Here is a 13,542-nt window from a genome sequence, read left to right as displayed (position 1 = left end):
GAGGTCAGAGGGCTCTGGTGCCCTCCCTTAAAGCTCCCTGGGGACAGAAAAGCACACGCTGACCAAAAGCAGTTGTCTAGTTTCAGGGAAAAGAAGCCCCTTTGTGTGGAATGCTCCCAACCTCCTAAAGCACTTTGGCACCCCAGACCACCTTAGTATTGAGTCCCATTTCCTGTAGCACTGTGGAGTGTATCTGTGCACTGGACATTCTCTCATTCTCTCTCTCTTTTTTTTTTTTTTTTTTTTTTTTTTTTTTTTTTTTTTTTTTTTGACAGGCAGAGTGGACAGTGAGAGAGAGAGACAGAGAGAAAGGTCTTCCTTTGCCATTGGTTCACCCTCCAATGGCTGCCACAGCCAGCACGCTGCAGCCGGTGCACCGCACTAATCCGATGGCAGGAGCCAGGTACTTCTCCTGGTCTCCCATGGGGTGCAGGGCCCAAGTACTTGGGCCATTCTCCACTGCACTCCCTGGCCACAGCAGAGAGCTGGCCTGGAAGAGGGGCAACCGGGACAGAATCTGGCGCCCCGACCAGGACTAGAACCCGATGTGCCGGCGCTGCAAGGCAGAGGATTAGCCTAGTGAGCTGTGGCGCCAGCCGACATTCTCTATCTTAACTACTATACTGCAGGGATGCTGATGAGGGACAAGCAGAGGGCCGAAGGAGGGGTGCCTGACATTTTATTGAGGACACACAGGAGCAGGGGCATGAGGAATGACCTGGACAGTTAAATGGCTCCTAGGGAAACTTAGGGAGGTGTCTAACTGAGGTTAAGTGGTGAACTGGACAGTGTTTGGGGCCCACCTCAGCACATGGAGCTTGCAAGAGGTGTTCCCAGAAATTTCATGGGAGGAGCTTTGATGGTATAAATGACTGATGAGGCACAGTCTCTCCTCCCCATGTCTGCAATCTCCACATGTCCATACTAAACACGCTCAACCCATCTATAGATTCACCTGGGGTTTGTCTCGGCCAGGTCTGGAGATGCCACCTCTCCTTCCTCCTTTTGGTTTGAGGCATCTTCCACTGCAAAGGAAAACAAATGGGGCAGGACATGGTAAATGAAATGGCATTTACCAAAAAGAAATCCCTCCCTGTCTGGGGAGTGTGACACCCCACACATATTCATCCTGATCTTACATGCATAGTCAGTCACTTTCAACCATGTCAGTCAATGGCCTTTTTGTCTGAATGTTTTAAGAGACCAACCACATGATGGAAGACTTGTCCCATTCAACAGCCACTAGAGTGGGGCTCCCTAGCTCATACACTCTGCTGCCATATGATCATATGAATGCCATCGAGCTTCACACACACAGGAACCTTTTGGTGCCATGCAGACACTGTGCTTCTTGGTGGATCCTGAGAGGCACGAGGCCAGCACCAGCTACCCCAGGATGGAACCCTCAGAACATGCCCAGGATTCCAGATGAGGACTGCAGTCACCACAAAGGGAACAAGGGAAGGAATGGCCCAGGTCACGGGCATCTGGTTAAGGTTTCAGGCCAAGAACATTGCCAGGACTATAATTGTCCTGGCAGGCATGCAGTGTCATGACACATAGCTGGGACAGATGTCTCACAGGAGATCCTGGCACTGGCCAAAGGCATCCAACTCTTCCATGGGTAGGCCTAGAATAAACCTGTCATGTGTATGACTTCAAGCTGGGGCTATGCCATCACACTTGACTCTGGTCCAGCATCTTGGCTGGTTTCAGTGCCAGAAAGGAGAACATAACCTGGGACTCCAAGGTTAAGAGACACCTGCCTACAATTATTTGTGTTCCCCTTCATCCAGGGTTCTGCCTCTGTCCATTCATATGTAGCCATGGGACAGTCACATCACCACCTTCCCTGGGGGAGTTACAGCAAGCAGGCCAGGGTTATTGGGGTGCACTCAGGAGCTTTGGTAGGGCAACAGCAAGATTCAAATCAAAGGACTTACCCACAATGGCCTCAGCACAGCAGATGGGCTTCTGGGTTGTAAGGTGCCAAGGCTCAGCAGAAACCTGCACTGGTGTTCCAGACTCAACAGCCCAATATCCACAGAGCATGTAGGATCTGTCATCCTTCAGGATAGGCAGGATGACATCTGGCCTTTCCAGTGGGGGTGGATCTCCACACATCCTGAGGTGTGAGCGCAGAGAGGAAAGGAGGGTGGAGAAGATGAGGGCTTAACATAAAGTCATTCAGTTCCAACCCAGTCCCACTAAATCTTGCAAGGAGTTCAAAGGGTTGTTACCCAACAGGGACAGGATCATCCTCTAAGAGCTATCTGATCTGGATCATCCCCAGGTTCAGATAAAGTGAGTTTTCACATGGATAGGGAAGACTCAGTAGAACTTAGGGACGACTGCACAGAAAGATGGAAGGAAGGCCAGAAGCCATGCCGAGGAGAAGAGGGCTCTAGAACCCATTCCCAGACCCTGGGGACAGAAAAGGACAAGCTGGCCAGAAGCCAGTTCTCTAGCTTCAGGGAAAAGAATCACCTTTATGGAATTCTGCCACCCAGTTAAACTACTTTAGTATCCTCAACCACCTCGGGATTGAGTCTCACTTCTGTCAGCCCTGTGGAGTGTGTCGGTGCATTGGACATTCCCTGTCTTTATCAACATACTGCATCAATGTTGATGAGGGACACTTTTAATGGAGACCGCACAAAACAGTACATTAGGAATAAACCGGACTGATGACTGGTTCTGTGAGAAATTTATGCAGCTGTCCAATGGAAGTTGGAGAGAGGTGGCTGACCTGAACAGTGTTTGAGGCCCACTACAGCACAGGGAGCTTGCAAGAGTTGCTCCCTGAGTCTCGTGGGAGGATCTTTCCATAGTATAAATGGCTCACAGGACACGTTCCCTCCTTCCAGTGTTGCCTTATCCAGATGACCATAATAAAACACTCTCAACCCATCTGTAGACTTACCTGGGGATAGGCTCAGCCTGGACTGCAGTTGCCACCTCCCCTTCCTCCTTTTGTAGGAAAGGTCTTCCACTGTAAAAATGGCCATTGGGGCCGGATGTGGTAAATGAGATGACATGTAAATGAGATGGCATCATAAAGCTCAGGGGCTGCCCACTGTCACGGAGCTTCCAAGGACACCCATGCTGTCTGGTTGTTTCACTGCCTATGCTAATAAGAGCCTCACACCCATGTGGACATGCCTGAAGTGGCAAGTCTACTGCCAACCCAAGGAGAACTCTCTCCCCATCTGGGGAGTGTGGTATCCCACACATTAGGCATCCTGATCTTTCACAAGGGGGAAGCAGCCATCAGCCATCTGGGTCCTCGGTCTATGTGCTCTAAGAGACTGACCACACAACTTGGGGCTAGTCCCAGGCTCATATGAGCACCCTGCCACAACATAAACATGTGAAGCCCATAGATGTTCACACACACAGGAATGTTTTGATTCCATGTAGCACTGTGGCACTTAGTGGATCCTGACAGGTCAGCAGAGGCTACCCCAGGGTGGAACCCTCTGCACATGGCCCAGGGTTCCAGATGAGGAGTGATGACAATAGAACAGGAATGAGAGAGACAGCATGGCCTAGTTCAGGGGCATCAGGTTAAGGATCTCAGGCCGAGAAAGTAGCCATGATTACAGTTCCGATCAGGCATGCAGTGTTATGTCACATGGTTGGGGCAGGGGTCTCACAGGGAAGCCTGCCACTGCCCAAAGGCATCCTACTCATCCTATTCACAAGCATGAGTTAGCACAGGCTGCATAGCTGGAGCCATGCCATCACTCTGGCCTCTGCTACATAGACATGGATGGGTCCAGTGCAGGAATACAGAGCATAATCTGGGCTCTGAGGTTAAGAAACACCTGAAGACACTACATCTGTGCTTTGAACTCCACCCAGGGTTCTCCCATAGTCCACTCAGATGTAGCCAGGGGACAGCCTCTCACATCACCACCTGTCCTTGGCAGGTTAGATCAAGCAGTGCATTGGGGTGCACTCAGGAGATTTGGCAAGTCTGCAGCAAGAGTCAAATCAGAGGACTTACCCACATTGGCCTCAGCACAGCAGACGGGCTGCTGGATTGTACATTTCACAGTCTCAGACCAGGCCTGGGCTGGTGCTTCAGGCTCATCAGCCCAAAATCCACAGAGCAGGTAGGATCCATCTTCCTTGAGGTATCTGGCCCTTCCAGTGGGGTTGGATCTCCACACACCCTGAGGTGTGAATGCAGAGGGGAGGACAGAAGAGGTGGAAAAGATGAGGGCTTAGCACAAGGTCATTCAGTTCCAACCCAGTTCCACCAAACCTTCCTAGCAGTCTGAAAGGGTCTGTTAATCAAAGGGATAGGACCATCCTCTATAAACCATCCAGTCTAGATCTTCCCCTTGTTCAGACAATGTGAGTTTTCACAAAGATAGGGCAGACCAAGCAGGACATAGAGAGGGTTAGACAGAAACACAGGAGCAGAGGATGCTGTCAGCTAAAGGCCAGAAGGCACATCAGGAGCAGAGGGCTCTGGTGCCCCTCTTCCAGCACCCTTGGGACAGGAAAGAACAAGCTTGCCAGAAGCCAGTTGTCTAGTTTCAGGGAATAGAATCCCCTTGGCGCTCAATGTCCCAATGAAGCTAAAGCACTTTAATATCCCAGACCACCTTGGGACTGTGTGCCCATTTCTGTGAGCACTGTGGAGTGTGTCAGGGCATTGGACATTCCCTGTCTTTGTCATTGTACTGCAGGGATGTGGATGAGGGACAAGTAGAGGGGCTGAGGGAGTGGCTCCTCACTTCGTGAATGCCACACAGAAGCAGTTCATTCCCAGGGGAACTTATGCAGTTGTTCAGCGAGGTTAAGGGCACAGTGTTTGGGGCCTGACTCAGCACATGGATTTTCCAAGATGTGCTCCCGGAGTCTTCATGGGAGGACCTTTGAGTGGTATAAATGGCTCTCAGGGCACTTCTCTCCTCTCCGTGTCTGCCACCTCCACATGTCCATACAAAAATACCCTCAACCCATCTGTAGATTTACCTGGGGATAAGCTCAGCTCTTTCTGCAGATACCACTTCATCCTTTTGGGAGGAGGTATCATACCCTGCAATGGAGAAAAATGAGCAGGAAATGGTAAATGAGATGACATGCAAATGCTATAGCAAAGTAAAGTACAAGTACTGTGCAATGTCCCATTAGCATCTGAGGACTTCTATGCTGTCTGCCTGTGGCACTGCCTCTGTTAGCAACTGTCTCATTCTCAGGAGGTCACGCCTACAGTGGCAAGTCCTCTGTCAATAAATGGAGACCTCCTTCCCTGTCTGGATAGCATGTTATCCCACATAATAGGCATCCTGATGTTCCACAAGTGGTCAGCCACTTTCCTCACTAAGGGTCCCTGGCTATGCATCAGGTGTGCTCTAAGAGATTAAATACAACATAGGAGGCTCATACCAACTGCCTCCCCCCTATACATCAACTAATGGGAGCTATGGGCTCTTAGGGTCAAATACCTTAGGGTATTTGGGATGGACAAGTGTAACCCATGAGTCTTCCATTCATGGGAGTCCTTGCAGTCATGCAGGGTAGGCTGATAGGCATGAAAATTACACTGGATGCTTCAAGATGGAACTTCAAGACATGGCCAAGGGTTCTACATCAGTGAGGTGTAAAGTCAACATGGAAGACAGAGTATGGACTGGTTCAGGGAGACCTGGGTAAGATCACATGCTGAAAGCTGGTCATGATGGCAGCTACCCTGGCAGCCATGCAGTGTCATGGCATGTGGCTAGAGCAGGGATCTCACAAGAAAGACTGCCACTGCACACAAAAACAATTCCATTATCCCAAGTGGAGGCCTGGCAGAAACCATGCCACATGCATTTTAAAGGCTCCATGGCCACTGCAGGTGCCTCAGGCAAGGAGACCCAACAGGGACTTTGAGGCCAAAGGTGTTTGTGACCCAGGGATATGAGGCTAAGACTAAGGTGTAGACCCATGCTATCATTATGTTGCAAACTCCATCCTCACACCTGCCTCCATCCATCCACATGTGCCCTTAGGATTTCCCACCACATCACACCTTTCACCAGAGGGCCAAGGATGTTATGGTGAATGCAGGAACTCCAGAAGGGCTGCAGCAAGATTCCCAGTGGGACACTCACCCTCAATGGCCTCTATCCAGTGGATGGACTGCTGGGCTAAGGGCTGCTGGACCCTGGCCCAGGCCTGGGACAGTATTTCCAGCTTGTCCCCCCAGGAGGCATGCCACATGTAAGGTGCATCTGCAAGGTGTGTGCATGCTGTGATGCGATGCCCTTCAGCTAGAGATCGGTTTTCACACAATCTGAAGTGCAAATGTAGAGGGGAGATGGAAAGGATGAGGGTTTAACACACAGGCATTCCTATCCACCCCAGTCCCACCTGGCTTTCCTAGCAGGAAGAAAGGGTCTGTCATTCATTGAAAACATGCCATCATCTAAGAGCCATTGGACTGTGAACTTCCCATTCTGAGACAAAGTGAGCCTTCACAGGGAATGGACAGACCCAATAGGATGCAGATTCAATGCAGGACTCCTGGCCCCATTTCCTTCAGCACTGGGGCATGACCCAAGACATTGGCCACTTGCGTCCTTATCAAAGTCCCATGGGAACACTGAGGAAGGAGAAGCAGAGAGGCCTAGGGAAGGGCTCCCCAATTTTTATGGAGGCCACACAAGCTGTGAAAGCAGCAATGGCCTGGAAACATGACTGGATCCCAGGCCACCACATGCAGATGTCCAATGGAGGTGGGAGGTGGGGATCCACCTCAGCACATGGAGAAAAGTGGTGCTACCAGAGTCCTCAGAATGAGCTCTGAGGGGGTAATTACTCCGTGGGGCCCATTCTCTCCTCCCCATGCCTTCTACCTCCAAATGTCCATACCAAAGAACCCTCCATCCATCTGTAGACTTACGCAGGTTTGGCTTCATGTGGCACTCTGTCCTCAAGGGAATTCCCATAGACTACAATAAAATTTAGATAGGTAAGTTGCTGTGAGACAAAGAGCCCAATTATAGGTCATAACATCCCCAGAGGCCCAGGGAGATGCCTGCTGACAGCTGTCTTGGTGGCCTTTGCCCATTAACAGGGGACCACATCTCTCTTCCAGTCTGGCCTGCCTCCTACATATCAGGCATCCCCAAACTCCAAAAGGGATCAGCTGCTGTTTGGCCCTGTGGGATCACTGCAAGTGGACCAGCTGGTTTCTTCCTCAACAGCTGCCCTAAAGAGCCTCCCCACAACTAACAGCCAGGCCTTTGTGGTTCTCATGTTGTAGTGTGCCATAGGTTGGATGGGGAAAGCCCTGGAACCTATTCCCATAGGGTTTTTTTTTTTTTTTTTGGACAGGCAGAGTGGACAGTGAGAGAGAGAGAGACAGAGAGAAAGGTCTTCCTTTGCCGTTGGTTCACCTTCCAATGGCCGCCGCGGCTGGTGCGCTGAGGCCGGCACACCATGCTGATCCGATGGCAGGAGCCAGGTACTTCTCCTGGTCTCCCATGGGGTGCAGGGCCCAAGTACTCAGGCCATCCTCCACTGCACTCCTGGGCCACAGCAGAGAGCTGGCCTGGAAGAGGGGCAACCGGGACAGAATCCAGCGCCCTGACCGGAACTAGAACCCAATGTGCCGGTGCCACAAGGTGGAGGATTAGCCTAGTGAGCCATGGCGCTGGCCCCCATGGGGGTTTTTAGGGTCATGAACACACCCCAAATGTTAGGGACCTGTGAGAGTCATAATGATCGGACTGGTTCCCTCCACATGGCAATCAGTGGTATGGCCAAGGGCTCTAGATAAGGAAAGAGTGACATCAATTCAATGTGGGAGAGTGACATGCTGTCTCAGTTTAGAGGTTTTGGGTCTTTCATGAGATCACAAGTGGAGAGGGTAGCTTTGATGATAGTGGCCCCTACAGGCAGTGTGTCATAGCATGTGACTGGGACAAGGATCTCACAAGGAAGACTGTCACTGACCACTTAGGATCCACTAGTACAAGTGTAGGCTTGGAACACACCATGCCATGTGCACAGGGCTGGTGCACACCACGCTGGGATCCACAGACTGCTGCCATGTTGTCACCCCTGCTAAAGGAGCTGCAGCACAGCAGTGTGCTAAGGAAAACCACCCTTTGGGGAAGCAGAGCTACTGGGTGAACACACAGGTGTAGACCCACATGACATCTTTGCTTCAAGCTCCCTCTGGGGGTTCTTAGGCTTTCCTTTCTAGTCCAACTAGAGCAGCCCATCCATTGCCCAACCACGCCAGGGTCTTTGTGAGAGCAGGGCAAGTATGCTGGGGTTTACTCCTTACCCTAAGTGGCACTGGAAGCACCCCCCCAGTTGGTGTACTCACCTCCAAACCTTGTGCACCATGAGTACTCTTCCAGCACTATCATCCAGCCACCACCAGGATAATGCTGCTGCATAACCAGCGTGGCTTTCATGACGATGCACCAACAATATTCACCCATGACCAGCCCTGGTACCAACTCAGGCTCTACTTGAGGTGGAAAGCACCCACTGATCCTGCTGGATTAGGAAGGGTGGAGAAGTTATCATGGTAGTTAAGGTACTAGAGGGCCCTATCAGGCCTGCATCACAGGCAGGTTGATTCTGCCACCAATGAAAATGGGCCTTTCAGCTAACAGTTGTCTGAGCAGGATCCTCCCCTTGCTGAGCAAAGTGAGGAACTGCAGGACGTGGAGGCACAGCATGAGCTACAGGTGGAGGCACCAGAAAAAGGATGGAGAGATGGTGTTGGAAGATGGCCAGGATTCCGGCTGAAGAACAAAGAGCTGTGATCTCAGTAATGGAATCCTCATGACACCCAGATACAAGCAGAACAAATAGTGTTTGTCACATTCGACAAAATCAGTTGAATATTACTAATCTCAGGTGTGGTAATGTACCTGCTACAGCACAGTGGGCTTCTAGTTCTGTGGCCACCCTGATGGCTTTCTCAACATTTTGGTATGGTATTTTCCCCTGTACTTCTTTCTATCAGCCATCTCCATAAACACAGAGATGAGAAGAAAAAAAAAGAAGATAAGGAACCCTGTCTTTTAATCTATGCACAACAGAAGTAATAACTGCATAAGACCCTGTAAAGTCCAGTTGATCTGAAGCAAGCTAATGGAGACCACATGGGTGTTTGAGGAAGAAATGGCAATCTCTATGGGTACCAAAATGATTACAATAATACTCTTCATAGAGAAAGTGTGATCGCCTAGGGTGTGTGAAATCCTTCCATTCAGCATATTCAGTTTCTCCCTAAAATGTGAGTCCCCAGATGTCAATATCAATGAAATATCCATGATTCCTTAGTCTTACCTGGGGCAGATTAAGTCCCAGCAACCACCCTTCATTTGCATCATTTCTTTTGCTGCAAATAAATTCCAACAGGGATGGTCAAATTAGGGAGGTCCTGGTACATGTGCAATCCAGTTCCTGACAATGACACAGTAATACCCATAAACTCTATTTGACAATGGCATACTGTGAGAGAAATATTTCCTGTGCTAACCCTTTGAGCAAAACCTTCTTGGCATGAAAATCAATATCCAAACCTCTTTGTCTTGAAAACAATGAACCTCATCTTTTCCCCACTAATTCTGGGAAACTACCCTATCTGCATCCTAAAAGAATTAAAAGTTATTCACTTTTCTCCTGTTAGAATGCCAGAATGTAGATGATTTAGAGGAATCTATGCACTGGGGTGAGACTGAGGATGAGATGTATTCAATTTCTTCTCAAGATTAGTCTTCTATGCTTCACAGAAACAGTTGTCATTCATGACCACTACGAGCTACAGTGGTCATTGTTGCCTCTGGAAATCTTGGAAGTATGGAGTGGCTTCAATTTTATGTCCTAGGTTTAGATGGATAATGAGCTGGAAGAAGAGAACTTAAAAGATACAGAGGATGGGCTATGTTTGGAGAAATGTGGGTTTTGTCTGCAACAGAGATGTAGACAAGATGCCTCTGGCAGTGTGCAAGCATAGATCATCAAGAGACAGATTCTACTTCCTCAAGTATATTTAACGATGCCACATGGCAAAGGCTGTGTCCTATTTAAAATACATGTGTAATTGTTCCTAATGGCAATGCCGCAACTGCCAGGCAAATGTTTAATGGGCCCACTCCGTAGAAGAGGAAACAGAAATACAGAAAAGATAAATCAATGATCTTTCTACAGTCAGTGAAAACAGTGCTGAGGACACAGATGGGCCCTTTCACTCTCAGCACAGGGCTCAATCTCCCTCTTACAAGCCACCACCTGTCCCAGCCTCCTTCCTGTCCTTTCAAACTGGATGGATACTGCATCTTGATCAAAGGCCACCTGCACTGGGGAAAATGGAGACTTCTGAAATGCTAGGAACTTCAAGCCTGTGCATTTCTCACTCTAGTTCTCATCCAGAATTCCTGATCATGTCATGGCCACAGATATTTCAATGAAAACAAGGTAGCAGGAAAATGTCTCCTGCAGGGAAGTGGAGTCTCCTGTAAATTTGAGACTTTCTGAAATCAGAGCCTGAGGCTCCCTTACCCAGGCTACATTTGTAGACAAGATGCTTTTCCAGCCTGACGTGAACAACCAGTGGCTCCAGCAAGCCCCGTGTGTAGTGGCTGTCAGGGTCATGCTGGGTGAGGAGGGCTCTGGGATGTAGGCTGAGATGACAAATCTGTGTCTGTTTTCTTGACTTCTTACGTAGCCGGTGCCACTTGCGGGTGTGTGCCTTATTTACATGGCATTTCCTAAGGTAGGACAGGAGAGAAAATGTAAGGATAGAAATATGTGCATGATACCATCTCTGTATTTCAACAGATTTCATGGAGAATTCTCTCACAGAGCCCTGCAAACAGCAGCACTGACAGGTTTGGGTAAATGCTTGTGGTGAAGAAGACAAAACGAGAGCTTCCTCTGTGTTAGAGGGTGACCCTGTGTTCAGTCCACATTGCCAGGACTCTTCCTTCATCCCCCACATACAGAAGCTCCTTTAGCTGCTCACTTTAACCACAGGCATTTCCAAGTAAAACACATAGCCCAATGTGCAGTGACAACACCAAGGTGCACTCAGATGCATGTCCCTTGTTACTGGTGTTCTTCAGAAAGAAATGAAAGTCTGGCAGGGTCAATCTTAGTCAATATCCCCAATCAGGAGGTGATGGTGATCTAGAGAGAATGACACGGTGATGACAATACATCATGTGCATACCACGCCATGCGTTGCTCACTATCCTCTGTTTGGTTAGTTATGAGAATTTGAACTCAAGAAATTCCTTGTTTTTTGAAAGAGAAAAGGAGGCTTTGATAAGCACCACAGCCCATCATGCAGTATTTTCATTGTTGTGCATATGTTTTATAAATATTTATGAGATAAGTCCCCAACATGTAAATTCCTGCCCTTCTTCCGATGCAAGTCTGTCTCACCAGCTGAGCTGGCCCACTTCACTGATACCACATATATCTTCCTCCTGCTTGTAATGCCCGAAGCCCCACTTACTTGAACTCTGCAGGTGCCAGCTTCTCAAGCTGTGGAGTTCCAAGTGCTGGCTTCGCCCTTAGCCTGGATTGAATCACCTCTTGGCCCTCACTATAATCTGAAACAGACACACGTGCCTCAGTGGACAGCTGAACACACTGCCGAGGCCACTGTCTCTAGGGAGGAGCCACTCTAGTACCACACTCCAGGTAAGCATTTCTTCATCTTTGTCTCTTCACCTCCCAACAACAGGATATCTGATAATCCCCCATTTAGAATGAACAGTGTTCCAAGGTGAATGGTGACCTGACAAGGCAGTTCAACTGGTATTTGACAGAATCAGAATTCCCTTCCACTAAGCTGTGACTGAATCATGTGCAGTGTAGTTACCACACCTTACAGGTTTTTAAGTCAAACACTAACTTGTAGCATGAAGCAGTGACCTCCAGTATGGTTGGTAAAGTATACTAGCACTGGGGATAGTGGTTCTTCTATGCTGAGAAGTTCAACTTTCATGTTTGGGAAGTTTCCAAAGACAAAATCACAGCTAAGTAGAATTGTGTAAAAACAGAGTGCTAAACATCCAAAGGCCCTGAAAGAAATATATACACCTACTAATACAGCTCCTGTTAAATTAGAAAAAAAAATGAAAAGGAATGAATAAATCTACTCCAGGCCAGGAATTGCCTTACATATTGTACAAAAAATATATCCCATATTTCATGGCAACAATTTACAGAGGTAGGAATTATGACAGCACTTGTGGGAACCGAGGAGGGGTCTAAGGCATGCAGAGATTGGCAAGTTGGAGAAAAGCCCAGGGAGGGTCTCAGATTCCCTGCTCTACATTCTGCTCTGTGCTACCACAGAGACTCAGGAGCCTTCTTCCTCTTCAAGAAGAGCTTTTGTTCCATGAGTGGGTTTCCCCCTGACCAGGGCAGTCCTTGGTCTAGACAATGTCATTTACAAGTACCACAATGTCAGCACAGACTCCATTAGCACCTATAACAGAGATCTTGTGGACTCTTCACATTTCTCTGTGTGACCAGCACAAGGATTTGCCAACTGGAACTCAAAAAAGAAGCTTGAATTGAGTGGAAGTTCATTAGTCACACACATGAAACCCACACCAGCTGGTACAGGATACAGAGGGTGCTAATTAACTGACATCTCACCCTACACTTAAATGAAACACAAAAAAGTTGTTTGGTTATTCCAAATTGACATGTAAATAGCTTATACGGTTCTCAGAATACTGTAACAATGGATTTTCTTAGGATAAAGAGAAGAACCAAACCTAGAAAGCCTTTATTTTCTCAGAGGGACAAAATTATCATTTACCACTTTAGTGAGAGGACCTATGGAACTCACTGTTTTCCTCTTGGTGGAGGATGAAGCTGAAATGACGAACTATCTCTTTCAGATCTTGTATTTCCTGCTGGTTCTCTGCTAGTCGGCAATGCAATGCCTGGTTACACGCAATCATATTATTTTTATTGGCTGGATCGGATGAAGGGCTCAGTGGTACTGCCATTCTGATGGTTTTGGAAGACCAGAGGGCTCCAGAGACTAGGTGGAAGATACCCAAGAACAGAATGAGTTACAACAAATGACATTCAATAGCTCTAATGAGGACTGGGGATGACAACAGCCATATTTCTGAACTTACTATTGGGAAACACCCCACAGAACTTCAAAGTCTTCAATCAAAATCCTGTCACTATTAAATGATCAACACTCAGCTTTTAAGTGACTTCTTATTACTCAGTCACTATCACAAGTGAGAGAACGAACTCCCTGCTTGCCAGCTTGCCAAGTAACTGTTGGAAGTAGCAATAGCAGAATGAGAAGATGGCCGGTACTGGAATGTTAGGAGTTGTTGACTTCCTGTCACCAAGGATACCTGGTCCCTTCTTAAAGGCACCACCAACTCATTCCTCATTCTCAGGAGCAGCGCGCCCAGTGCTGATTTTAAACACCTGCATTTTCCACTAGGAAAATCTAAGCACATTTCCCACTCTCCCTCCCTCCCTGTGGTGGAAAACACTAAGGAAGAATTCATTCCCAAACAAGTG

General features: G+C 48.2%; 2 protein-coding genes across 2 annotated transcripts in view; both read right to left on the bottom strand.

Annotated features, from left to right (window-relative positions):
- Positions 1-2,124, bottom strand: part of LOC127488206 (uncharacterized) — a 16,121-nt gene extending 13,997 nt beyond the window's left edge. The window contains exon 1 of the mRNA XM_089320801.1: positions 1,944-2,124. Within this exon, the coding sequence (XP_089176927.1) occupies positions 1,944-2,124 (181 nt within the window). The remainder of the gene's footprint in view (positions 1-1,943) is intronic.
- LOC103345442 (uncharacterized) lies at positions 2,056-13,032 on the bottom strand. Its single transcript, XM_089321530.1, has 11 exons — positions 12,839-13,032; positions 11,489-11,585; positions 10,531-10,739; positions 9,316-9,367; positions 8,339-8,514; positions 6,905-6,953; positions 6,114-6,295; positions 4,990-5,053; positions 4,010-4,178; positions 2,924-2,992; positions 2,056-2,125 (listed from the first exon to the last, which is right to left on the bottom strand). The coding sequence occupies exons 1-9, from the start codon at positions 12,999-13,001 to the stop codon at positions 4,055-4,057; spliced, it is 1,116 nt and encodes a 371-aa protein (XP_089177656.1). The 5' UTR covers positions 13,002-13,032; the 3' UTR covers positions 2,056-2,125; positions 2,924-2,992; positions 4,010-4,054.
- Positions 13,033-13,542: the final 510 nt, after the last annotated feature.

This window comes from Oryctolagus cuniculus, chromosome 19 (assembly GCF_051225735.1).
Source record: "Oryctolagus cuniculus isolate XC-2025 breed Fujian yellow rabbit chromosome 19, ASM5122573v1, whole genome shotgun sequence".
NCBI classification, from domain to species: Eukaryota; Metazoa; Chordata; class Mammalia; order Lagomorpha; family Leporidae; genus Oryctolagus; species Oryctolagus cuniculus.
The sequence above is the reverse complement of the archived record's forward strand: the minus strand, read 5'-3'. Positions and strand labels throughout refer to the sequence as shown.

Bases quoted from the DNA above. Each gene is read 5' to 3' on its own strand.
- LOC103345442 (XM_089321530.1), bottom strand. From the start codon at position 13,001: ATGGCAGTACCACTGAGCCCTTCATCCGATCCAGCCAATAAAAATAAT. The intron at 6,954-8,338 runs GTGAGTACACCA...ATTTTATTGTAG, and splicing joins ATGGTGCACAAGGTTTGGAG to TCTATGGGAATTCCCTTGAG. The intron at 6,296-6,904 runs GTAAGTCTACAG...TTTGCACTTCAG, and splicing joins CCACATGAAGCCAAACCTGC to ATTGTGTGAAAACCGATCTC.